This window comes from Tachyglossus aculeatus, chromosome 25 (assembly GCF_015852505.1).
Source record: "Tachyglossus aculeatus isolate mTacAcu1 chromosome 25, mTacAcu1.pri, whole genome shotgun sequence".
Lineage (NCBI taxonomy): Eukaryota > Metazoa > Chordata > Mammalia > Monotremata > Tachyglossidae > Tachyglossus > Tachyglossus aculeatus.
In genome coordinates this window covers 5,283,161-5,308,508 of record NC_052090.1, presented here as the reverse complement: position 1 = coordinate 5,308,508, position 25,348 = coordinate 5,283,161, and the positions used below count along the sequence as shown (strand labels likewise).

Sequence of the window (25,348 nt, the reverse complement as noted above, 5' to 3'; positions counted from 1 at the left end):
TCTGGCCCCTGGGTGCTGGGGGAGGGTCGGGGGTCTCTGACGAGCACGGGGTCTCCCCCCGCACCGGTCTACGACTAGGCCCTCGGGTGGGTGCCCACTTGCATGGTGTGAACTAATCCTACCCACTCTCAAGCCAAGACAACGTTGGTCACGTAGTTTACATGCCCAACGGTTGACGTGGTTCTAAGTCCCATGGAGGGGAGGTCGTCTTGGACTTTGGTGGACTTTTCTATAAAGGCTGCAAGACTGAATTCGGCTGGATCGTCGCACTGTCGCTTTGGTGTTGATATGCAGGAATATTCACAAACATGGTCGCTCCAAGGCGCGTATTTCACTGGGATGCAACACTTCCACCTAAGGGTCTAGCCATGTGTAGCCGACTTGTACTTCCCAAGCGCTTAGTACGGTGCTCTGCACACAGTAAGCGCTCAATAAATACGATTGATTGATTGATGTGAGCACCCGACAGGAAAACAGTAAATGTACCCCGATTGTGATCTCAGCTAGTCACGTTGTATGCTCATGGTTTGTGCTTCTCAGAGCGGGATAGGCGGCCAGGAGAAAAATTGGCCCTAAGGCTAATTGATCGGCTTCTAATTATCGATCAATCAGTGGTACTTATTGAGCATGGCCTGTGTGCAGAATGCAGACTGTGAGCCCACTGTTGGGTAGGGACTGTCTCTATATGTTGCCAACTTGTACTTCCCAAGCACTTAGTACAGTGCTCTGCACACAGTAAGTGCTCAACAAATACGATTGATTGATTGATGGTACTACAGAATTGGTAGGCATGCTCTTTGCCCACCAGGAGCTTACAGTCTAGAGCGGAGGACAGACATTAATTTACGTATAGGACAGGTATGTTCACGAGTTCGTGTTTTAACTTTGAACTGAGGGTAGTAAGGATGATAGGATTCAGCTACAGAATTGGTAGGCATGCTCTTTGCCCACCAGGAGCTTACAGTCTAGAGCGGAGGACAGACATTAATATAAGTATAGTACAGGTATGTTCACGAGTTCATGTTTTAACTTTGAACTGAGGGTAGTAAGGATGATAGGATTCAGCTGATCAATTTGGGGCGGATGCCTTAGCTCTGATGAGAGGGATTTACAAACAAGTTGGAGTTCACACCTTGCCCCTCTGAGCTTTTATCTGACAGTCTGCCCACTGGGACAGCGTTAATGCATCTACATTGGGCTTTCCATGTCCGCCGAGGGATTTGGAAAATCTAACATACGTTACTTGGTGCCTTTTGGAACAAGGACCATCTGAACGCTACCATCAAATAGTATAATAAAAACAATCCATCCGGAGTGCCGCGCAGGTTGATTTCAGGATAAATCTTTCTGCCTCCCCACCCTCAGTGGCTTCTCATGGGAGTTAAGACCAATATCAAATGCACTTTATCAAAACCGTCCACGGTGCCTAGCTGCCCGCACCGAAAAAATCACCTTCCTTTTCTCTCAACCAAAACCAACACCGAGTCACTTCTACAGTTTTAGATATCTCTTGAGCTTTCCTTTAGATTTCACGCTGGATTTCCGGGGCAAATCCTAGAGAGGGGGATGTTTAATGGAGGAATCTGTCCCGGTGCTAGATGGCTCTTCAATTTGCCTGTGGGCTAAAAGCACCATCTTTAGGGATTATTAGAAGATGCACTGACAAACTCAGCAGAGAGACCCTTTATGCCCAGGGGAAACCGTCATATCTGAAGAAATCTGGGTTGTGATTTCTCTGCAGTTGGATCTTTTGTCCTCGAGGTTTAGGGGATTATTCTGGAAGCTGTCTCTCAAGGGGGAAGTGGAAACACTCATTGTTGAATTGTACTCTCTCAAGCGCTTAGTACAGTGCTCAGCTCGAAGTTAGCGCTCAATAAATACGACTGAATGAATGGATGGATGGATGGATGGAACACCCCTGTGACCTTTCATCAGCCTGGAGATCTGGGAGGGGAGCCAGAGGCTGTGGGGCCTGCTCTGAAGACTGTGAGCCCGCTGTTGGGCAGGGACCGTCTCTATATGTTGCCAACTTGTACTTCCCAAGCGCTTAGTACAGCGCTCTGCACACAGTAAGCGCTCAATAAATACGATTGAATGAATGAATGAAGAGGTTTAATCTTCCAGTCAAAACTGTGAGTGACGGATGAACAACTCCTCTAGCCCTGGAGAATCACATTTGCTCTTGGGTGAGTGGATTCCTGCATTTCTCCTTTTACCGACCAGCATCTGAGCTGAGGACTGCACTCCTCAGCTACTGGATCAAAGCATAGGTAAGCAATCAGTGGAGTATACTGAGCGCTTACTGTGTGCAGAGCACTGTCGTAAGCGCTCGGGAGAGCAAAACGGGGAGGTACGTTCCCTGCCCTCGAGGAGCTCACAGTCTAATACAAACGCCAGATGAAGTGGCTGAATGATTGAATGTACAAATGGAGACCCTTGTGTGCTTAAGTGACGGGGCCGAGAATAAAATACATATTTCAGATCATCGTTTTCCAGTCCCGTTAGATATGCTTCCCTGGACACTCCACGTCTAAATCCCGGAGGTCTTTTCGGCGCATCCGGACTTTAAAGATTTAAACCGTCCATGCCGTTTGGCCAAACGTTTCACAGGCCCGCAGTTCACGTTAAAAGGGCCCGCTTCCCCGGTTCGTCTTCTTCACTGTTTCGTATTCAGAAGCTGTTTACTGCGGCACTTTTATTTCCTCGTGGTCTGACAACATAGAATTCAGATGGGAATGAGTCATTCTCCATGTCACGGCACTGCTGCTATTTTCGGTCATTAGCAGGCCGGTGAGCTGTGTTTTGCTGACTGGCCTGAGAAGCAGCGGGGCTCAGTGGAAAGAGCCCGGGCTTTGGAGTCAGAGGTCATGGGTTCAAATCCCGGCTCCGCCCCTTGTCAGCTGTGTGACTCTGGGCAAGTCACTTCACTTCTCTGGGCCTCAGTTACCTCATCCGTAAAATGGGGATGAAGACAGTGAGCCCCCTGTGGGACACCCGGATCACCTTGTAACCTCCCCGGCGCTTAGAACAGTGCTTTGCATATAGAAAGAGCTTAATAAATGCCATCATTATTATTCTGCCAAGGAGGAGCTGAGCTTTGGCCCCTCTTCCAAACACAGTTTTTAGTTTACACAGAGAGTCTTACCCAAGGTCACTTCACTTCTTATTCCTGTTTCCTCATCTGTAAAATGGGGATAAAATGCTTGCTCACCCTCTCACTTGGGCTTCCAGCTCCTGAGGGAAAGGGACGGTATCCAATTTGATTATCTCGTATCCATTACTAGTAATAACAACGGCGGTATTGGTTATTCCCCTGGGACTAATCATTAATCATTAATTCCAGGGGAGGCAGCTTGCTGTAGCAGAAGCACGTTGGTCTGGAAGTGGCGGGACTCGGATTCGAGTTCAAGCTCTGACTCCGGCCTGCTGGGTGACCACGGGCTTGCTCCTGGACTTCTCTGGTCCTCAGTTTCTCCATCTCGAAGATGGGGATGATAACACCTGCCTTTCTGTCTTCCTCACAGGGTGGTTGTGAGGGCAGAAATGAGGTGAATAATGTGAAAGCACTTTGGAAATAGTAGAAGCACCAGATGAAAGTCACGCCAGGGGTTGGAGATGAAAAGCCTGACATTCGATCCTTCTATGTGAGAAGCAGCGTGACTCAGTGGAAAGAGCCCGGGCTTTGGAGGCAGAGGTCGTGGGTTCAAATCCCGGCTCTGCCACTTGTCAGCTGCGTGACTTTGGGCAAGTCACCTAACTTCTCTGGGCTTCAGTGATCTCATCTGGAAAATGGGGATGAAGACTGTGAGCCCCCCATGGGACAACCTGATCAACTCGTAACCTCCCCAGCGCTTAGAACAGTGCTTTGCACATAGAAAGAGCTTAATAAATGCCATCATGATTATTACTATTATTATTATTCTAACGTCAGCTGGTCAAACTGAGGCACCTTCCAAGAAACAAGGGCAGTCTGTAGAAAAATTGAAGTTTACCCTCAGAGATGAGGCCGAGGAGTGAGCTGGGGCCTTAACATGCCGGGTAATAAATGCCTGAACCACTCCACCACCTCATTCATTCATTCATTCAATCGTATTTATTGAGCGCTTACTGTGTGCAGAGCACTGTACTAGGCGCTTGGGAAGTACAAGTTGGCAACGCATAGAGACGGCCCCTACCCAACAGGGCTCACAGTCTAGAAGCCCCCCCCCCCCCCACCTTAGAACAGTGCTTTGCACATAGTAAGCGCTTAATCTGCTGCGTGACCTCGGGCAAGTCACTTTACTTCTCTGAGCCTCAGTTACCTCACCTGTAAAATGGGGATGATGACTGTGAGCCCCACGTGGGACAACCTGATCACCTTGTATCCCCCCTGGCGCTTAGAACAGTGCTTTGCACATAGTAAGCGCTTAACAAATGCCATTATTATTATTAATAAATGCCATCATTATTATTACCTCACCTCGCCACTCTCCTCCTACCCCAGCTCCCACCCTCTGATCATCTAATACCAACCTTGTCACGGTGCCTCGATGTCCCTTATCTCGCCGCCGGCCCCCAGCCCACATCCCGCCTCTGGCCTGGACCGCCCTCCCTCCTCATATCCGAAAGACAGATAGTCTCCCCTTCTTTAGAGAAGCGGCGTGGCTCAGTGGAAAGAGCTCTGTCTTTGGAGTCAGAGGTCATGGGTTCAAGTCCCAGCTCCACCAACTGTCAGCTGTGTGACTTTGGGCAGGTCACTTCACTTCTCTGGGCCTCAGTTCCCTCATCTGGAAAATGGGGATGAAGACTGTGAGCCCCCCGTGGGACAACCTGATCACCTTGTAACCTCCCCAGCGCTTAGAATAGTGCTTTGCACATAGTAAGCGCTTAATAAATGCCATTATTATTATTATTATCATTATTATTATTATTCAGAGCCTTACTGAAAGCACGTCTCCTCCAAGAAGGCCTCCCTGACTAAATCCCCCCTTTCCTCTTCTCCCACTCCCTTCGGTATCACCCCGTCTTGGCTCCCTCTGCTCTTCCCCCATCCCAGCCCCACAGCACTTACATATGCGCCTGCCACTTATTTATTTATATTAATGTCTGTCTCCCCCGCTCTAGACCGTACGCTCGTTGTGGGCAGGGAATGCACCTGTTTATTGTTCATTCATTCAATCAATCAATCATATTTATTGAGCGCTTACTGTGTGCAGAGCACTGTACTAAGCACTTGGGAAGTCCAAGTTGGCAACATCTAGAGACAGTCCCTACCCAACAGTGGGCTCACAGTCTAAAAGGGGGAGACAGAGAACAAAACCAAACATACTAACAAAATAAAATAAATAGAATAGATATGTACAAGTAAAATAAATAAATAAGTAGAGTAATAAATATGTACAAACATATATACATATATACAGGTGCTGTGGGGAAGGGAAGGAGGTAAGATGAGGGGGATGGAGAGGGGGACAGGGGGGAGAGGAAGGAAGGGGCTCAGTCTGGGAAGGCCTCCTGGAGAAGGTGAGCTCTCCATTCATTCAGTCGCATTTATTGAGCACTTACTGTGGGCAGAGCACTGTACTAAGCGCTTGGGAAGTCCAAGTTGGCAACATATAAGGACAGTCCCTACCCAACAGCGGGCTCTGTTGTATCGTACTCTCCCAAGCGCGTTAAGTACAGTGCTCTGCACACAGTAAGCACTCAATAAATGTGAGTGAAAAATGGAATGAATGATTGAACCACTGGTCTTCCTTAGCCAGGGCTTCATTAGTAGAAGCGAAGTGTTGCACACCAATTCTTTTAATTTTTTTGTTAAAGGGGAGGGACTTGAGAGTGACTTACGTGCTCAGTGACATCCGGTCCTCAGGCCCATAGTACTTCATGTTCATAAGTATTATTCTTCTCTATTCTTCTCTATAATTCTCTATTATTAGAGAAGCAGCGCGGCTCAGTGGGAAGAGCACGGGCTTGGGAGCCAGAGGTCATGGGTTCTAATGCCGCCTCCGCCACTTGTCAGCTGTGTGACTTTGGACAAGTCACTTCCTAACAACTTAACAAGTCACTTATTAGTATTCTCTGGGCCTCAGTTAACTCATCTGTAAAATGGGGATGAAGACTGTGAGCCCCACGTGGGACAATGTGATCACCTTGCATCCCCCCCATCGCTTAGAACAGTGCTCTGCACATAGCAAGCGCTTAACAAATGCCATTATTACTACTGTTATTATTATTATTATTATTCTCTGTGCCTCAGTTCCCTCATCTTTAAAATGGGGATGAAGACTGTGAGCCCCATGTGGGACAACGTGATCACCTTGTATCCCCCCAGCGCTTAGAACAGTGTTCTGCACATAGTAAGCGCTTAACAAATGCCATTATTATTATTATTATCTGTGCCTCAGTTCCCTCATCTTTAAAATGGGGATGAAGACTGTGAGCCCCATGTGGGACAACGTGATCACCTTGTATCCCCCCAGCGCTTAGAACAGTGCTCTGAACATAGTAAGCGCTTAACAAATGCCATTATTATTATTATTATTATCTGTGCCTCAGTTCCCTCATCTTTAAAATGGGGATGAAGACTGTGAGCCCCACGTGGGACAACCTGATCACCTTGTATCTCCCCCCAGCACTTAGAACAGTGCTCTGCACATAGTAAGCGCTTAACAAATGCCATTATTATTATTATTATTATTCTGTGCCTCAGTTCCCTCATCTGTAAAATGGGGATGAAGACTGTGACCCCCCCCCCCCGGTGGGACAACCTGATCACCTTGTATCCCCCCAGCGCTTAGAACAGTGCTCTGCACATAGTAAGCGCTTAACAAATGCCATTATTATTATTATTATTATTATTATTATTCTCTGGGCCTCAGTTACATCATCTGTAAAGTGGGTAGGAAGCCTGTGAGGCCCCCCGTGGGACAACTTGCTCACCTTGTATTCCCCCCCCCACAGCGCTTAGAACAGTGCTCTGCACATAGTAAGCGCTTAACAAATGCCAGCAGTATTATTACTATTATTATTAATAATACGAATGAATGGTTGAATGGAGGAATGAAGGAATGAATGAATGCAGGCCGCCCTCCGCGTGCCTGAGGCGGTGGCGATGGGGGAGACGCCCCCCTCACCCCCGAGGAAGAAGGCCGCCCCCGCAGGCCCCGCCCACCGCCTACGTCACCGGGACCCTGCCCGCTGATAGGCCACTGCCACTGCCACCCGCCGCCAGATCCCGCCCACCGTCTACGTCATCGGGCCCTCCCACCGATAGCCTCCGCCCACCGCCGACGTCACCGCCCCCGCTGATAGGCCCCGCCCGCTGCCTCTCCCCGCCAGGCCCCGCCCACCTCACCGGTCTTCGCGCCCCGCCCACCACCTACGTCACCGGAGCCCCGCCTACTGATAAGTCTTGCTCACTGCCACCCACCTCCAGGCCCCGCCCGCCGCCTACGTCTCGGGGCCCCGCCCACTGATGATAGGCCCTGCCCACTACCTCTCACGGCGGGGCCCCGCCCACCTCCAGGACCCGCCCACCGCCGGCCCACCGCCACGTCATCAGGCCCCCGCTCACCGCCAGGCCCCGCCCACCGAAAGGCCCGGCCCACCGTCGCCTCATCAAGTCCCGCCCACCACGTGCTTCGTCAGGGCCCCGCCCTCCGCCAGGCAGGCACCGCCCATCGCTTGCGTCACCAGGCTCCGCCTATCGCCAGCGTCGTCAGGCCCCGCCCACCGCCTACGTCATCAGGCCCCCTCTCACCGCCAGGCCCGCCCCACCGTACACGTCATCAGGCCCCCTCTCACCCCCAGGCCCCGCCTGCCGCCTACGCATCAGCCCCCGCCCACCGCATACGTCACCAGGTTCGCTCACCGCCGGGGCCACGCCCACCACTTACGTCACCAGGCTCCGCCCACCGAGGGGCGGGGCCTCCCGTGGGTGCCGCGCGCTGTGGGCGGCGGGCACGCGGTCTCCGGCGCGCTCCCGACCGTGAGGCGGCGCGGCCCCGACGGCCGGCGACGACGACGACGACGACGACGACGAGGAGGAGGAGGGTGAGGAGGAGGGTGAGGAGGAAGATGAGGGGACCGTCGTTGCTGGGGCTGTGGCTGCTGTGGTCCGGGCTGCTGGCGCCGGTGAGTGACTGCACAACCCCCCTTTCCCCTTCCTCCCTTTCCCTCCTCAACCGCTTAGTACTGTGCTCTGCACACAGTAAGCGCTCAATAAATACCATTGAATGAATGAATGAATGTTAGTTAGGGACCGTCTCTCTATATGCTGCCGACTTGGACTTTCCAAGCGCTTAGTCCAGTGCTCTGCACGCAGTAAGCGCTCAATAAATACGATTGAATGAATGAATGTTAGGGACTGTCTCTATATGTTGCCACCTTGGACTTTCCAAGCGCTTAGTACAGTGCCCTGCACACAGTAAGCGCTCAATAAATACGATTGAATGAATGAATGTTAGGGACCGTCTCTATATGTTGCCGGCTTGGACTTCCCAAGCGCTTAGTCCAGTGCTCTGCACACAGTAAGCGCTCAATAAATACGATTGAATGAATGAATGTTAGTTAGGGACTGTATATGTTGCCGACTAGTACTTCCCAAGCGCTTAGTACAGTGCTCTGCACGTAGTAAGCGCTCAATAAATACGATTGAATGAATGAATGTTAGGGACCGTCTCTATATGTTGCCGACTTGGACTTCCCAAGCGCTTAGTACGGTGCTCTGCACACAGTAAGCGCTCAATAAATACGATTGGATGAATGAATGCTGGGTAGGGACCGTCTCCATACGTTGCCGACTTGGACTTCCCAAGCGCTTAGTACAGTGCCCTGCACACAGTAAGCGCTCAATAAATACGATTGAATGAGTGAATGAATGTTAGTCAGGGACCGTCTCTATATGCTGCCGACTTGGACTTCCCAGGCGCTTAGTACAGTGCTCTGCACACAGTAAGCGCTCAATAAATACGATTGAATGAATGAATGTTAGTTAGGGACTGTATATGTTGCCGACTAGTACTTCCCAAGCGCTTAGTACAGTGCTCTGCACACAATAAGCGCTCAATAAATACGATTGAATGAATGAATGTTAGGGACCGTCTCTATATGTTGCCGACTTGGACTTCCCAAGCGCTTAGTACAGTGCTCTGCACACAGTAAGCGCTCAATAAATACGATTGGATGAATGAATGCTGGGTAGGGACCGTCTCTATACGTTGCCGACTTGGACTTCCCAAGCGCTTAGTACAGTGCTCTGCACACAGTAAGCGCTCAATAAATACGATTGAATGAGTGAATGAATGTTAGTCAGGGACCGTCTCTATATGCTGCCGACTTGGACTTCCCAGGCGCTTAGTACAGTGCTCTGCGCACAGTAAGCGCTCAATAAATACGATTGAATGAATGAATTAATGTTAGTTAGGGACTGTATATGTTGCCGACTAGTACTTCCCAAGCGCTTAGTACAGTGCTCTGCACACAGTAAGCGCTCAATAAATATGATTGGATGAATGAATGTTAGGGACCGTCTCTATATGTTGCCGACTTGGACTTCCCAAGCGCTTAGTACAGCTCTGCACATAGTAAGCGCTCAAGAAATACGATTGAATGAATGAATGTTGGGTAGGGACCGTCTCCATACGTTGCCAACTTGGACTTCCCAAGCGCTTAGTACAGTGCTCGGCACACAGTAAGCGCTCAATAAATACGATTGAATGAATGAATGTTAGTTAGGGACTGTATATGTTGCCGACTTGGACTTCCCAAGCGCTTAGTACAGTGCCCTGCACACAGTAAGCGCTCAATAAATACGATTGAATGAATGAATGTTAGGGACCGTCTCTATATGCTGCCGACTTGGACTTCCCAAGCGCTTAGTACAGTGCTCTGCACACAGTAAACGCTCAATAAATACGGTTGGATGAATGAATGTTGGGTAGGGACTGTATATGTTGCCGACTTGTACTTCCCAAGCGCTTAGTACAGTGCTCTGCACGCAGTAAGCGCTCAGTAAATACGATTGAATGAATGAATGTTAGGGACCGTCTCTATATGCTGCCGACTTGGACTTCCCAAGCGCTTAGTACAGTGCTGTGCACATAGTAAGCGCTCAATAAATACGTCTGATTTTAATAATAGCGAGGGCATTTATTAAGCGAATATATATTTATATATTTATTTTACTTGTACATATTCACTATTCTATTTATTTTATTTTGTTAATACGTTTTGTTTTGTTGTCTGTCTCCCCGTTCTAGACTGTGAGCCCGCTGTCGGGTAGGGACCGTCTCTATATGTTGCCGACTTGGACTTCCCAAGCGCTTAGTACAGTGCTCTGCACACAGTAAGCGCTCAATAAATACGATTGAATGAATGAATGAATGCACATAGTAAGCACTCAATAAATACGATTGAATGAATGAATGAATGGAGTCAGAGGTCATGGGTTCGAATACCGGCTCCGCCACATGTCTGCCGTGTGTCCTTGGGCAAGTCACTTAACTTCTCTGAGCCTGTTACCTCATCTGTAAAATGGGGATTATTAATAATAATAATGATGGCATTTATTAAGTGCTTACTATGTGCAAAGCACTGTTCTAGTTGCTGGGGAGGTTACAAGGAGATCAGGTTGTCCCTTGGGGGGCTCAAAGTCTTCATCCCCATTTTCCAGATGAGGGAACTGAGGCCCAAAGAAGTGAAGCGGCTTGCCCAAAGTCACACAGCTGACAGTTGGCAGAGCCGGGATTGGAACCCCTGACCTCTGACTCCAAAGCCCGGCCTCTTTCCACTGAGCCACGCTGATTAAGACTGTGAGCCCCACGTGGGAAAACTTGATCACCTTGTATCCCCCCAGTGCTTAGAGCAGTGCTCTGCGAATAATAAGTGCTTAACAAATGTCATCATTATTATTATTCCCCCCTCCTTCCTTCCCCTTCTCCCTTTCCCCCTCCCCCTTTCCCTTCCTCCCTCCTCCCTTTCCTCGTGCTCCCTTTCCCCCTCCTCCCTTTTCCCCTCCTCCCTTTTCCTTTCCTCTTTTTCCCTCCTCCCTTTCCTCCTCTTCCCTTTCCCCCCTTTCCCCTTTCTCCCTCCCCCTTTTCCCCTCCCCATTCCCCCTTCTCCCTTCTCCCTTTCCCCGTGCTCCTTTCCCCTTCCTCCCTTTAACTCTCCGCTCTTTTTCCCTCCTCTTTCCTCCTCTTCCCTTTCCCCCCTTTCTCCCTCCCCCCTTTTCCCCTCCCCATTCCCCCTTCTCCCTCCTCCCTTTCCCCGTGCTCCTTTCCCCTTCCTCCCTTTTCCTCTCCCCTCTTTTTCCCTCCTCCCTTTCCTCCTCTTCCCTTTCCCCCCTTTCCCCCTCCCCCTTTCCATTTCCCCCTCCTCCCTTTCCCCGTTCTCCCTTCCCTCTCATCCCTTTTTCTCTGTCCTCTTTCTCCCTCCTCCCTTTCCCCGTGCTCCTTTCCCCTTCCTCCCTTTAACTCTCCGCTCTTTTTCCCTCCTCTTTCCTCCTCGTCCCTTTCCCCCCTTTCCCCTTTCTCCCTCCCCCCTTTTCCCCTCCCCATTCCCCCTTCTCCCTCCTCCCTTTCCCTGTGCTCCTTTCCCCTTCCTCCCTTTTCCTCTCCCCTCTTTTTCCCTCCTCCCTTTCCTCCTCTTCCCTTTCCCCCTTTCCCCCTCCCCCCTTTCCATTTCCCCCTCCTCCCTTTCCCCGTTCTCCCTTCCCTCTCATCCCTTTTCCTCTGTCCTCTTTCCCCCTCCTCCGTTTTCCTCTCTCCTTTTTCCCCCCTCTTCCCTTTCCCAGCTCCTTCCTTCTCCTGGCCGCCCGCAGTTTCCCCCTCCCCAGTCCCCCACCCTGTAGGCCAGTGGGAGTGAGAGCAACAATAAATCACTAGGAAACTTGTCGGGCTTGACCTGCAGGAGCCCAGCCCACAGCTGGTGGAGGAGGAGGAGGAGGAGGAAGAGGCCCAAGTGATTTGGGATGTGTGCCTTTTCCAGGCAAACATGGAGAAGCAGCGTGGCTCGGTGGAAAGAGCCCGGGCTTTGGAGTCAGAGATCATGGGTTCAAATCCCGACTCCACCAACTCTCAGCTGTGTGACTTTGGGCAAGTCACTTCATTTCTCCGGGCCTCAGTTCCCTCATCTGGAAAATGGGGATTAAAACTGTGAGCCCCCCCGGGACAACCTGATCACCTTGTAACCTCCCCGGCGCTTAGAACAGTGCTTTGCACATAGTAAGCCCTTAAACAATACCATTATTATTATTATTATTATTAAACACCCTGCAGAGAGTGCCGGGGTTGGTACTTGTGGCAGTGGCAGCCCATGGCAGGGCCCACCTGTGCCATCTCGCCTCCTCCTGTAGAGCAGGTGGCAGCCCTGGCACTGGTGGAGTGACTGGGTGGGCAGACCTACCCACGCTTGCCCAAAGGGCACCCCAGGGAGGGAAGACTTTGGGAGAAAATGGGCTCCGAGGAGGAACCCCCTGGTTCCTAGTGGAAGGCAGAACTGGAAAAATCCCTACCAGCACTCAACTCGTTTCTCCAAAAGTTTCCGTAATCCTGCCTGCTGAAAAGACAAGACTGAGGGGGGAGATTTGTAGTCTTAAGTAGTTTTTCCCTTTGCAACATTTTGATTGTTTTGAAAAAGAAAGTACAATTCCACCTTGGATACCAAACTCTTCAGAAGGATCTTAATTCTGGTGGGTTAGAAGGGGCCAGGGTTTCCAGGACGCATACACACACAATCCCACTCCCCAGTTTTAATTTATTTTGTTAATGTTTTGTTTTGTTCTCTGTCTCCCCCTTCTAGACTGGGAGCCCGCTGTTGGGTAGGGACCGTCTCTATATGTTGCCGACTTGTACTTCCCAAGTGCTTAGTACAGTGCTCTGCACACAGTAAGCGCTCAATAAATACGATTGAATGAATGAATGAGTGAATGAAAAGATTTGGGAACTTGTTCACGCACATCTACGTGTTAATGATGGTATTTGCTAAGTGCTTACTATGTGCCAAGCACTGTCCTAAGCGCTGGGGGGGATACAAAGTGATCAGGTTGTCCCACCTGGGGCTCACAGTCTTAATCCTCATTTTCCAGATGAGGGAACTGAGGCCCAGAGAAGTTAAGTGACTTGCCCACAGTCACACAGCTGACAAGCAGCAGAGCCGGGATTAGAACCCATGACCTCTGCCAAGCCCGGGCTCTTTCCACTAAGCCACGCTGCTTGATTTTCCCTCCCCTTCCTTCAAATACAGCTTTAAAATGGTCCTATAACCTAGGCTCTCTGCAAGGGCCGAATTCATTCATCAGTGGTATTATTGAGGGCAGAGCAATTAATCCTGGGCCCAAAGATGGCATCCTTAGTGCCCCTTTTGAAGGTTTGGGGCACTCAGATTGGCATGGGGTGTTTGCCCTGCTGCTCAATCAATCAATCGTATTTATTGAGCGCTTACTGTGCGCAGAGCCCTGTACTAAGCGCTTGGGAAGTCCAAGTTGGCAACATATAGAGACAGTCCCTACCCAACAGTGGGCTCACAGTCTAGAAGGGGGAGACGACAGAGAACAAAACCAAACATATTAACAAAATAAAATAAATAGAATAGATATGTACAAGTAAAATAAATTGAGTAATACAAACATATATACAGGTCAAGGCCTTCCCAAGATCTCTGATCCCTGAGTCACTGCTCAGATGCCTTTGCAGTCGTGCCAAGGAGCCAGAAGAGAAGAGCGAATTTTAAGCAGGGTTCAAGTAGCAGTTTGGCTCAGTTTCCCTTATGGACGCCAAAGTTTCATCCCCTTAGCTTTTAGTGATATCTCCAGTGAGGCAGTAACTCCAGCTCTCCATCTGGACTTCAAGATGACCTCCTGAGCCACTATCTTATCAGCCAGAGGAAAAGAGCTCATCCTCCCATCCAGTAAGAGGGGCCTCCCTGTTTTGGGAAGAAAGTGGAGGGGAAGGCTGGGAGCCCAACGAAGAAGGAGAAGACTAGAGCGGTCCTGTTGTTAATCTGGTTTTTCCCCCTGGTCGGTTAGGGGGAATATCCTATTGGTTAAATAAGATATCCCCGGGCCAAGACTGAGTTTTTAAATGTGGGGAGGAGAGAAGAATAGCTGAATGGGCTGATTGTCATCCTTCATTGTTAGGGGGAATATCCTATTGGTTAAACAGGATATCCCAGGGCCAAGATTGAGTTTTTAAATGTGGGGAGGGGAGAAGAATAGCTGAATGGGCTGATTGTCATCCTTCATTGTTTGCCTCCCCTGAAGAACAAAGGTCCTTTCCTTCTTATCTACACAATGCTATCTCTGTGTTGGGGTACCAGGGGCTCATCCCCATTAGGGAGGAATGGGGTGATTTTTGTGTTTTGAACTATCTTCGGCCTTGCTCTTAGAGTGTCTGGAAATCCAGTCTCGCTGAATGTGAATCCAAGGTTATATGTAGTACATTCATTCAATCGTATTGAGCGCTTACTGTGTGCAGAGCACTGTACTAAGCGCTTGGAAAGTACAGTTCAGCAACAAGTAGAGGCAATCGCCGTCCCCAACGGGCTCACAGTCTAGAAGGGGGGGAGACAGACATCAAAACAAGTAAACAGGCATCAGTAGAAATAAATAAAATTATAGATAGACACATCAGTGATATAAATAGAATTATAAATATGTACATATATTCGCAAGTGCTGTGGTTGGGGGGTTAGAGCAGAGGGAGCAAGTCGGGGTGATTGGGGAGGGGAGGAGGAATGGAGGAAAAGGGGGGCTTAGTCTGGGAAGGCCTCCTGGAAGATGTGTGACTTCAGAAGGGCTTTGAAGGGGGGAAGGAAGTGTGATTGGTAGATTTGAGGAGAGAAGGCATTCCAGGCCAGAGGTAGGAGTGTACAGATTCATTACTCTATCTATTTTACTTGTACATATTTACTACTCTATTCATTTTGTTAATGATGTGCATATGGCTTTAATTTGGTTTGTTCTGACGATTTTGACTCCTGTCTACAAGTTTTGTTTGGTTGTCTGTCTCCCCCTTCTAGATTGTGAGCCCGTTGTTGGGTAGGGACCGCCTCTGTACATTGCCGACTTGTACTTCCCAAGCGCTTAGCACAGCGCTCTGCACACAGTAAGCGCTCAATAATAATAATGATAATAATTATGGTACTCCTTAAGTCCTTGCTCTGTGCCAAACACCGTTGTAAGCGCCGGGCGTAGGTACGCGTTAGTTTGGACACAGTCCCTGTCCCACATAGGGCTCGCGGTCTTAATCCCTATTTTGCAGGTGAGGTAACCGAGGCACAGAGAAGTGAAGCGGCTTGCCCAGAGTCGCCCAGCAGGCAAGTGGTGGTTGGGGTCAGAACCCGTGACCTTCCGAGTCCCAGGCGCTTGCTCTATCCACTAAGCCGTGCTGCTGCTTCAGCCGTATTGCTTCCCCACAACAAATAGGACTGCCCTAAAATCATCAGGTCTATCCACTAAGCCATGCTGCTTCTTGAGCCGTATTGCGTCCCCACTACAAATAGGACTGCCTGACTGACTATGGTATTATTCCAGCGTAGCCAAACATTCACCCACAGTCTGACCCCCTTCTCTGGAGGCACTCCCCTAAAATCATCAGGTTCCGTGAGGTTGGCGGGATGAGACAGGAGAAGACACCGTCTTCCCCATGACCAGGAGGACAGCAAAGTTTGACAATGTTTGGTTCAAATTCCGTTTTGGGGCCGTGGTTGGTTCTTCCAGCATTTCCGTTGCACGCATAGGATAGGACACGGGCTCTTTTGGAGTCAGATACCATCATTAAATATCACTGGTCCTAAACTACAGAGTAAATCAGTAGTCTGTCTCAGGCCCGTTGGAGCTTCAACGCACTCACCTAACCTTGTGAGCATTCCTGGGGGAAGCGGGGGAAAATAAAATACGCTCAGGTACCGCAGCGCTCGCAATTTTCCCACCTTCCGAAAAGAAATCCAGAAGGGGGCTTGCCAAAGAAGAGAATGTGCAAAAGCAAGCACATAAAGAAGCAGCGTGGCTCAGTGGAAAGAGCCCGGGCTTGGGAGTCAGAGGTCATGGGTTCTAATCCCAGCTCCACCGTTTGTCAGCTGTGTGATTTTAGACAAGTCACTTCTCTGGGCCTCTGTAAAATGGGGATTAAGACTGAGCCCCGTGTGGGACAAGTTGATCACCTTGTATCCCCCCCCACAGCGCTTAGAACAGTGCTCTGCACATAGTAAGCGCTTAACAAATGCCATCATTATTATTATTATTATCTGCTAGGCCAGTCGCCTCGCCTCCCGGGCCAGAGACCTTCACTGCAACGGCGGCCAGCCGGAAAGCCTCTAGACTCTAAGCTCGTTGTGGGGTGGAAAGCGTCTGTTCTGTTGTATTCTCAACCACTTAGTACGGTGTTTTGCACAGAATCAATAAATACGATTGACTGACTGACACGGGACAGGCCGAAAACTGGGCTTTCCAGTGGTTCCATGGCACCTCCTCCATCGCGTAGCTAGTTTGCCCTCTAGGATAAACCGCTTCTTCCCTGAGCCCACTGTCGGGTAGGGACCGTCTCTATATGTTGCCAATTTGTACTTCCCAAGTGCTTAGTACAGTGCTCTGCACACAGTAAGCGCTCAATAAATACGATTGATTGATTCCCGCGGATCCTCTCGCCAGAAACCCTTACAGCTGCCCAGCTATTGCAAAGAGGTTGTCCTGACCTGATGGTCTAATCCTGTCCTTGCAAAGGTGGAGTCTAGCCCGAAGTAATGCACTCCCAAACTGAAGTGTTTTGTAGGGTTTTGAAGTGTACGGGCCACCCAGCTCTAAAGCATCCCCTTTAGGATGTGTTCGACCTGATGATTTTTCCCACAGTGCTTGGGATATTGTAAGCGCCTAACAATCACACTATTATTACCTTTGCTTGGCCTAGATGCCAAATTGGCGGCACGCTTTTCAACCCACTCATGTAATAATTGTGTCGTTTGATAAAAGCTTACTACGGTCCAACACCATACGAGGCGCCGGGGTAGATTCATTCATTCATTCAGTCGTATTTATTGAGTGCTTACTGTGCGCAGAGCACTATACTAAGTGCTTGGGAAGTACAAGTTGGCAACCTATAGAGCCCAACAGTGGGCTCACAGTCTAGAAAGTGGTAGATATAACCAGAATAGACACAGCCCGTCCCACATGGGGTTCACGGTCCGTGGGAACAAGTCTCGAATCCCCTATTTTACAGATGAGGAAATCGAGGCGCGGAGAAGTCAAGTGACTTGCCCAAGGTCACGCAGCAGGCAAGCATCAGAGCCGGGGTTAGAACCCAGGTCCTCTGACCTGTGTTCTTCGCATTAAGCCACGCTGCTTCGCCATCTGAAACGGCACAGCTTTCCCCCTGCCACCTCCTTTCCCCAGTTTCACTGGGTTTTGCAATGTGGGTGGGCCTGAAATGGTTTGTTTAGTTCGAGTGTAGGTGGGGAAGGGTACTTACTATGTTCGGAGTCCAGGAGCAGGAATGCAAATGAAATGTGAGAGGCCCTGGAGAGGAGATTGAGAGGCTCCGAAGCAGTTGTGTGAAATGCTCGGAATGATGGTTGGAGAAGTTGATTTTCGTTGCTAGAGGGAGGAAACCCGCCTTTCTCCGAGCCACGTTATTGTGAAAACTAATAATTATAGTGGTGATCATTTGTTGAGCACTTACTGCGTGCCGAGCACTGACCCGAGCACCAGGCGGTAAGATCATTGTGGGCAGGGAATGTGTCTGTTTATTGTTGGAGTGTACACCCCCCAGGGCTTAGTACAGTGCTCTGCACACAATTCATTCATTCAGTCGTATTTATTGAGCGCTTACTGTGTGCAGAGCACTGGACTAAGAGCTTGGGAAGTACAAGTTGGCAACATCTAGAGACGGTCCCTACCCAACAAAGGGCTCACAGTCTAGAAGGGGGAGACGGACAACAAAACCAAACATGTGGGCAGGTGTCAAGTCGTCAGAATAAATGGAAATAAAGCTAGATGCACATCATTAACAAAATAAATAGAATAGTAAATATGTGCAAGTAAAATAGAAGAATAAATCTGTGCAAACATATATACAGGTGCTTTGGGGAGGGGAAGGAGGTAGGGCAGGGGGAGGACGTGGGCCGGGGGTCGACGGTGGGACAGGCGAGAACGAGGTACAGTGAGGCAAGATCATCAATAAATACGGCTGACTGCCTGAAAGTACAGTAGAGTTGGTAGATATGTTCCCTGCCCACAATGAGCTTACAGTCTAGAGATGGTGCTAGTTGTTAAGCCTTTACTCTGTGAGAATCAATCAATCAATCGTATTTATTGAACGCTTACTGTGTGCAGAGCACTGTACTAACCCCATCCCTGTCCCTGACTTGCCTGGGATTCACATTCTAAGGGGAAGAGAGAAGGGGAGTATACTTTGCTCCTGTTGTGCTAACCTTCTCACTGGGCCTCCATCTCATTCATTCATTTCATTCAGTCAGTCATATTTATTGAGCGCTTACTGTGTGCAGAGCACTGTACTAAGCGCTTGGGAAGTCCAAGTTGGCAACATCTAGAGACGGTCCCTAACATTCATTCATTCAATCGTATTTATTGAGCGCTTACTGTGTGCAGAGCACTGTACTAAGCACTTGGGAAGTCCAAGTTGGCAACATCTAGAGACGGTCCCTACCCAACAGCGGGCTCACAGTCTAGAAGGGGGAGACAGAGAACAAAACAAAACATAGCAACAAAATTCATTCATTCAGTCAAATTTATTGAGCGCTTACTGTGTGCAGAGCACTGTACTAAGCACTTGGGAAGTCCAAGTTGGCAACATCTAGAGATGGTCCCTACCCAACAGCGGGCTCACAGTCTAGAAGGGGGAGACAGAGAACAAAACAAAACACATCAACAAAATTCGTTCATTCAATCGAATTTATTGAGCGCTCACTGTGTGCCGAGCACTGTACTAAGTGCTTGGGAAGTACAAGTTGGCAACATATAGAGACGGTCCCTACCCAACAGCGGGCTCACAGTCTAGAAGGGGGAGACAGAGAACAAAACAAAACATATCAACAAAATTCATTCATTCAATCGAATTTATTGAGCGCTCACTGTGTGCAGAGCACTGTACTAATCAATCAATCAATCGTATTTATTGAGCACCTACTGTGTGCAGAGCACTGTACTAAGCGCTTGGGAAGTACAAGTTGGCAACATCTAGAGACGGTCCCTACCCAACAGCGGGCTCGCAGTCTAGAAGGGGGAGACAGAACAAAACAAAACATATTAACAAAGTAAAATAAATAGAATAAATATGTACAAATAAAATAGAGAAATAGAACAAACAAACAAATAGAACAAAGAACAAGTCAGGGCAACGCAGAAGGAAGTGGGAGAAGAGGAAAGGGGGGCTTAGGGAAGTCCTCTTGGAGGAGATGTGCTCCCGCCATCGACCCCCGGCCCACGTCATCCCCCGGGCCTGGAATGGCCTCCCTCTGCCCATCCGCCAAGCTCGCTCTCTTCCTCCCTTCAAAGCCCTGCTGAGAGCTCACCTCCTCCAGGAGGCCTTCCCAGACTGAGCCCCTTCCTTCCTCTCCCCCTCGTCCCCCTCTCCACCCCCCATCTTACCTCCCTCCCTTCCCCACAGCACCTGTATATATGTATATGTGTTTGTACATATTTGTTACTCTATTTTACTTGTCCATATCTATTCTATTTTATTTTGTTAGTATGTTTGGTTTTGTTCTCTGTCTCCCCCTTTTAGACTGTGAGCCCACTGTTGGGTAGGGACTGTCTCTATATGTTGCCAACTTGGACTTCCCAAGCGCTTAGTACAGTGCTCTGCACACAGTAAGCGCTCAATAAATACGATTGATGATGATGATGATACGAGCTGGGCAGAATAACTGTTGTTTGGAGTAAGCATGGCAATTTCTTCCAATGCCCTCAACCCGGCCCAAGTTTCAAAAAAGTTTCTTCCCCCCCCCCCCCCCCCCAAGATTTTGTTTTTTTCATTCACATCCCTCTTCCTCCCCAGTGGATGGAGGTGGGGGGGGGGATGCCTGGGGGTCCCTTGGTGGCACCAAGATGCCAGGATTTATCTTGATCTCATTTGGAGACCCTGTCTCCTAAGGCAGACGCCCTCCTTCCCCCTTAGGAATCTGGGAAATCAAGTCTCTCGACCGGTTGTCAGACGCCCTTTTTCCCCCCCTTAGGAATCTGGGAAATCAAGTCTCTCGACTGGTTGCATTGGCTCTGCGCCAACCGCCGGGGCCTTGGTAGTCTGCACTGCGGTGGGGAAATGGTTTGATTTGGGAGGGCAGAGAGAGGGCGAAGAGCTACGAGGTCTAGCGGGCGGACCACGTGCCTGGGAATCAAGGGATTCGAACCTTGGCCCCGCCGCCTGTCCTCAAGCAAGTCTGTGCCTCCCCACTTCTCTGTGCCTCAGTTACTTCCTCTGTAAAATGGGGATTAAGACCGTGAGTCCCGTGTGGGGCAGGGACTGCGTCCAACCCGATTAGCTTCTATCTACCCCAGCCGGTCAAGTTGGCATCCAGCAGGGTTGGCATAGTGGGCGCTTAATAAATATTGTGGTTTAGTGGCAAGCGCTTGTGTATATTTGTACAGATTTGTTACTCTATTGCTTGTACATATTTACTATTTATTTTGTTAATGATGTGCATCTAGCATTAATTCTATTTGTTCTGACAATTTTGGACACCTGTCCACCTGTTTTGTTTTGTTGTCTGTCTCCCCCTTCTAGACTGTGAGCCCGTTGTTGGGTAGGGACCGTCTCTATATGTCGCCGACTTGTACTTCCCAAGCGCTTAGTGCAGTGATCTGCACACAGTAAGCGCTCAATAAATACGATTGAATGAATGAATGAAGAGCCCGGGCTTGGGAGTCGGAGGACGTGGGTTCCTATCCCGGCTCTGCCACTTGTCTGCTGTGTGACCCTGGGCAAGTCAGTTAACTTCTGTGTGCCTCAGTTACCTCATCTGTAAAATGGGGATTAAGACTGCTAGCCCCACATGGGACAACTTGATTACTTGATTGATTTATTGATTACAACTTGATTGTAGCTACCCCAGCACTTAGAACAGTGCTTGAAACATAGTAGGTGCTTAACAAATACCAACATCGTTACTATTATTATCACACCAAATTAAAGCGGACAGATATCTCTTGCTCTGAGAACACAGGCACGGCTCTTCGCTTGGCCAGAAAATGGACAGACATTGGGGGAAGGGGATGTGAGTTCTTAGTGGGTTAGCTCCTTCTCCTTTCTGTTCTCATGATCCTGTTTGTGTTGCAGAATTCCTGGTAGCCCCATGGTATTCATTCACTCAGTCGTATTTATCAAACGCTTACTGTGGGCAGAGCACTGTACTACTACTACTACTAATAATGGCATTTATTAAGCACTTACTATGTGCAAAGCACTGTTCTAAGCTAAGCTAAGCACCTGGAGAGTACAATATAACAATAAACAGACACATTCCCTGCCCACAACAAGCTTATGATTGTCTTGGGCGGGCATACGGGCTTCCGAGAAGGGGAATGCAGCGGCTTTGATCACCTGGGTGTTGGAAAGGGTGGGAGTGGGGGAGAGAAAGTAGTCTATCTGTTCTGAAACTTTCCATCAAACCTTGGTGGAAACGCAAAGGGGTCCTTTTGGGGTCACAAATATCATCTCGGGGTGAGATCTGCCCAGATGTCCTCAGGCTTTGGGCCACCTGCCAGGCCAGATGTTGCGCCTAGGCTTACCTGGTCAGTGCGTTAATAATAATAATAATAATAATAATAATATTAGTCGATTAATATGTGCCAATTTCTGGGCTAGATACAAGGTAATCAGGTTGGCCACAGTTCCTGTCCCATATGGGGCTCACAGCTTTAATCAGAAAAGTCAGGGAAGGCCTCTTGGAAGAGCTGTGCCTTCGATAACATTTTGAAGTGGGGGAGAATAATTATCTGTTGGATATGAGGAGGGAGGGGCGTCCCGGGCCAGAGACCAGATGTGGGTGAGAGGTTGACAAGATGGTTGAGATCGAGATTTAGGGAGTAGGTTAGCAGTAGAGGAACAAAGTGTGAGCTGCGTTGCAGTAGGAGAGTAGTGAGGTGAGGTAGGAGGGGACAAGGGGATTTAGCTTTAAATCATTAGCTTTAAAGCTAATGGTGAGGAGCTATTCTTTGATGCCGAGGTGGATGGGCAACCACTCGCGGTTCTTGAGTGGGGAAACGTGGCCTGAACGTTTTTGTTGAAAAATGATCTGGGCAGCAAAGTGAAGTATGGACTGGACTGGGGAGAGACAGGAAGCTGATAGAGTAATCAAGGCAGGACAGGATAAGTGATTGGATTAACGTGGTAGCAGTTTGGATGGAATGGAAAGGGCGGATTTTAGCCATGTTGGGAAGGTGGAGCTGACAGGATTTAGTGACGGGTTGAATTGAGAGAGAGGAGTCAAGGCTAACGCCAAGGCTTTGGGCTTGTGAGACAGGAAGGATCGTGGTGCCATCTAAAGTGATGGGATAGTTGGGGTGGACAGGGTTTGAGTGGGTAGATAAGGTCTGTTTTAGACTGAGGAAGCTGACAATCTCATGGGAAGACCAGGATAAGGCATATCTGAACCACTGAATGCAGTAATAATAATTACTCTGATATTTAAGTGCTTCCTGTGTGCCAGGCACTGCGCTGAGCCTTGGGGTAGTTACAAGCTAATCGGGTTGGACACAGTCCCTGTCCCATGTGGGGCTCACAATCTTAATCCCCATTTAACAGATGAGGTAACTGGCACAGAGAAGTGAAGTGACTTGCCCAGGGCCACACAGCAGACAAGTGATGGAGCCGGGATCAGAACCTATGAACTTGCGACTTCGAGGCCTGTGCTCTATCCCTTAGGCCATGCTGCTCCTCTCAGAGGGGAGAAGTCCACGGAATCCTTTTTTGTACTCCTCCGTCTTTCAATTCTCAAATTCGATCTACTGCCAAATCATGCCATTTCCTCTTACGAAACTACCCCCGGATCTGCCACTCCCTCGCCAAACAGCTCTCACTCCACTAGGCATATAATAATAATCACCATTGGATTTGTTTAGCCTTACTATGTGCTAAGCGCTGGGCTAGATACCAAGACATCGAGTTCCAAATGGGGCTCACGATCTAAGAAGGAGGGAGAGCGGGTATTGAGTCCCCATTTTGCAGGTGAGGGAACTGAGACACAGAGAAGTTGTGACCTGCCCCAAATCAGCTTCCTTGCAGGGTTCCCTACCTCAGACTCTTCCCCAGGCACTGCGCTAAGCCCTGGAGTAGATACAAGATAATTGGGTTGGACACAGTCTCTGTCCCATGTGGGGCTCACGCTCTTAAACCCCATTTAAACAGATGAGACAACCGAGGCACAGACAAGTTGAGTGACCTGCCCAAGGCCACACAGCTCTCCCCACTCTGATCCACATTACACACTGGTGTAGAGAGAAGTTAATCCATGGAGTAGATGCAAGATAATCGGGTTGGACACAGTCCCTGTCCCATGTGGGGCTCACGCTCTTAAACCCCATTTAACAGATGAGGTAACCGAGGCACAGAGAAGTTGAGTGACCTGCCCAAGGCCACACCACTCTTCCCCACTCCGATCCACACTACACACTGGTGTAGAGAGAAGTTAATCCATGGAGTAGGTATAAGGTAATCGGGTTGGACACAGTCCCTGTCCTATGTGGGGCTCACGCTCTTAAACCCCATTTAACAGATGAGGTAACCGAGGCACAGAGAAGTTGAGTGACCTGCCCAAGGCCACACTGCTCTTCCCCACTCTGATCCACACTACACACTGGTGTAGGGAGAAGTTAATCCATGGAGTAGATACAAGCTAATCAGGTTGGACACAGTCCCTGTCCCATGTGGGGCTCACGCTCTTAAACCCCATTTAACAGATGAGGTAACCGAGTCACAGAGAAGTTGAGTGACCTGCCCAAGGCCACACCGCTCTTCCCCACTCCGATCCACATTACACACTGGTGTAGAGAGAAGTTAATCCAATTGGACCCAATCCTTGTTCAACATGGAGCTCCCAATCTTAATCCCTAACTTTACAGTTGAGGTAACAGAGGCCCAGAAGTGAAGTGACTTACCCAAGGTGACACAGCAGAGCCGGGATTAGGACCCAGGTCCTCTGACCCCCCAGGCCGGTGCTTTTTCTACTAGGCCATGTGGCTTCTTTTCCTGAAGCGCCACGTGTTCCTCTAAAGGTGCTCAAGGTCGGCCATACCTATCTGCTCTCCTCATCCGCTACCTTCTGACACACTGTCGTCCCAATTTAGAGTGTAAACTGTTTGTGGCCAAAGAAATGTCATTTGTTTTGTACTGCCCAAGCATTTAATACGCTGGGCACTTAATAAGTTTCCTTCTATTTAAGCGCTTAGTACAGTGCTCTGCACACAGTAAGCACTTGATAAATACGATTGATTGATTCTATTACTACCACTGTCAAGACCACTTCTGCCACTACTTGATAATAATAATAATGATGGCATTTCTTAAGCGCTTACTATGTGCAAAGCACCGTTCTAAGCGCTGGGGAGGTTACAAGGTGATCAGGTTGTCCCATGGGGGGCTCACAGTCTTCATCCCCATTTTACAGATGAGGGAACTGAGAAGGACAATAATAATAATAATAATGGCATTTATTAAGCACTTACTATATGCAAAGCACCGTTCTAAGCGCTGGGGAGGTTACAAGGCGATCGGGTTGTCCCACATGGGGCACACAGTCTTAATCCCCATTTTACAGTTGAGGTAACTGAGAAGGATAATAATAATAATAATAATAATGGCATTTATTAAGCGCTTACTACGTGCAAAGCACCATTCTAAGTGCTGGGGACATTACAAGGTGATCGGGTTGTCCCACGGGGGGCTCACAGTCTCCATCCCCATGTTATTCATTCATTCATTCAATCGTATTTATGGAGCACTTACTGTGTGCCGAGAAAGTTGGGAGGAGGGGAGGGTTTAGGAGAGAAGAATGAAAACGCCCAGTTTGGTGCCCGAGTTTGTGGATTATCCGCAGGTTTCAGTTTCAGTTGGGGGCTCATTAGCCAACCTAATGGTATTTATTGAACGCTTACTGTGTGCCCAGTACTGTTATAAGCATTTGGGAGAGGACAGTGCAGCAGTAGCATTAATCATTGGCAGCACCTCTTCTTTATTCATTCATTCATTCAATCGTATTTATTGAGCACTTACTGTGTGCAGAGCGCTTGGGAAGTACAAGTTGGCAACATACGAGGTCCGAGGCTTACTGAAGATTCCCAATCCAAACTAGGAAATGTTCAGAAGACTTTGATCATCTTATCCATGCATTTTGATTCTTCTCCGTCATTGAATCCCCTGAACTT

At 49.1% G+C, this 25,348-nt stretch overlaps 2 protein-coding genes across 2 annotated transcripts in view; both read left to right on the top strand.

Annotated features, from left to right (window-relative positions):
* The first annotated feature begins 2,584 nt into the window (after positions 1-2,584).
* On the top strand, positions 2,585-7,970 carry LOC119945393 (basic proline-rich protein-like). Its single transcript, XM_038766443.1, has 4 exons — positions 2,585-2,645; positions 7,120-7,361; positions 7,415-7,648; positions 7,692-7,970. Exons 1-4 carry the CDS (start codon positions 2,585-2,587, stop codon positions 7,968-7,970), a joined length of 816 nt encoding a protein of 271 aa, XP_038622371.1.
* NPC1 (NPC intracellular cholesterol transporter 1) overlaps positions 7,927-25,348 on the top strand; it is a 69,843-nt gene continuing 52,421 nt past the window's right edge. Inside the window, exon 1 of the mRNA XM_038766678.1 lies at positions 7,927-8,112. Within this exon, the coding sequence (XP_038622606.1) occupies positions 8,056-8,112 (57 nt within the window). The 5' untranslated portion in view covers positions 7,927-8,055. The remainder of the gene's footprint in view (positions 8,113-25,348) is intronic.

What these genes read in the sequence shown, in the direction of transcription:
- LOC119945393 (XM_038766443.1), top strand. Translation starts at nt 2,585, where the DNA reads ATGCCGTTTGGCCAAACGTTTCACAGGCCCGCAGTTCACGTTAAAAGG. An exon ending in TAAAAGGGCCCGCTTCCCCG is followed by an intron (nt 2,646 to 7,119) that starts GTTCGTCTTCTT and finishes CTCACCCCCGAG; the next exon opens with GAAGAAGGCCGCCCCCGCAG. An exon ending in CCCCGCCCTCCGCCAGGCAG is followed by an intron (nt 7,649 to 7,691) that starts GCACCGCCCATC and finishes GCCTATCGCCAG; the next exon opens with CGTCGTCAGGCCCCGCCCAC.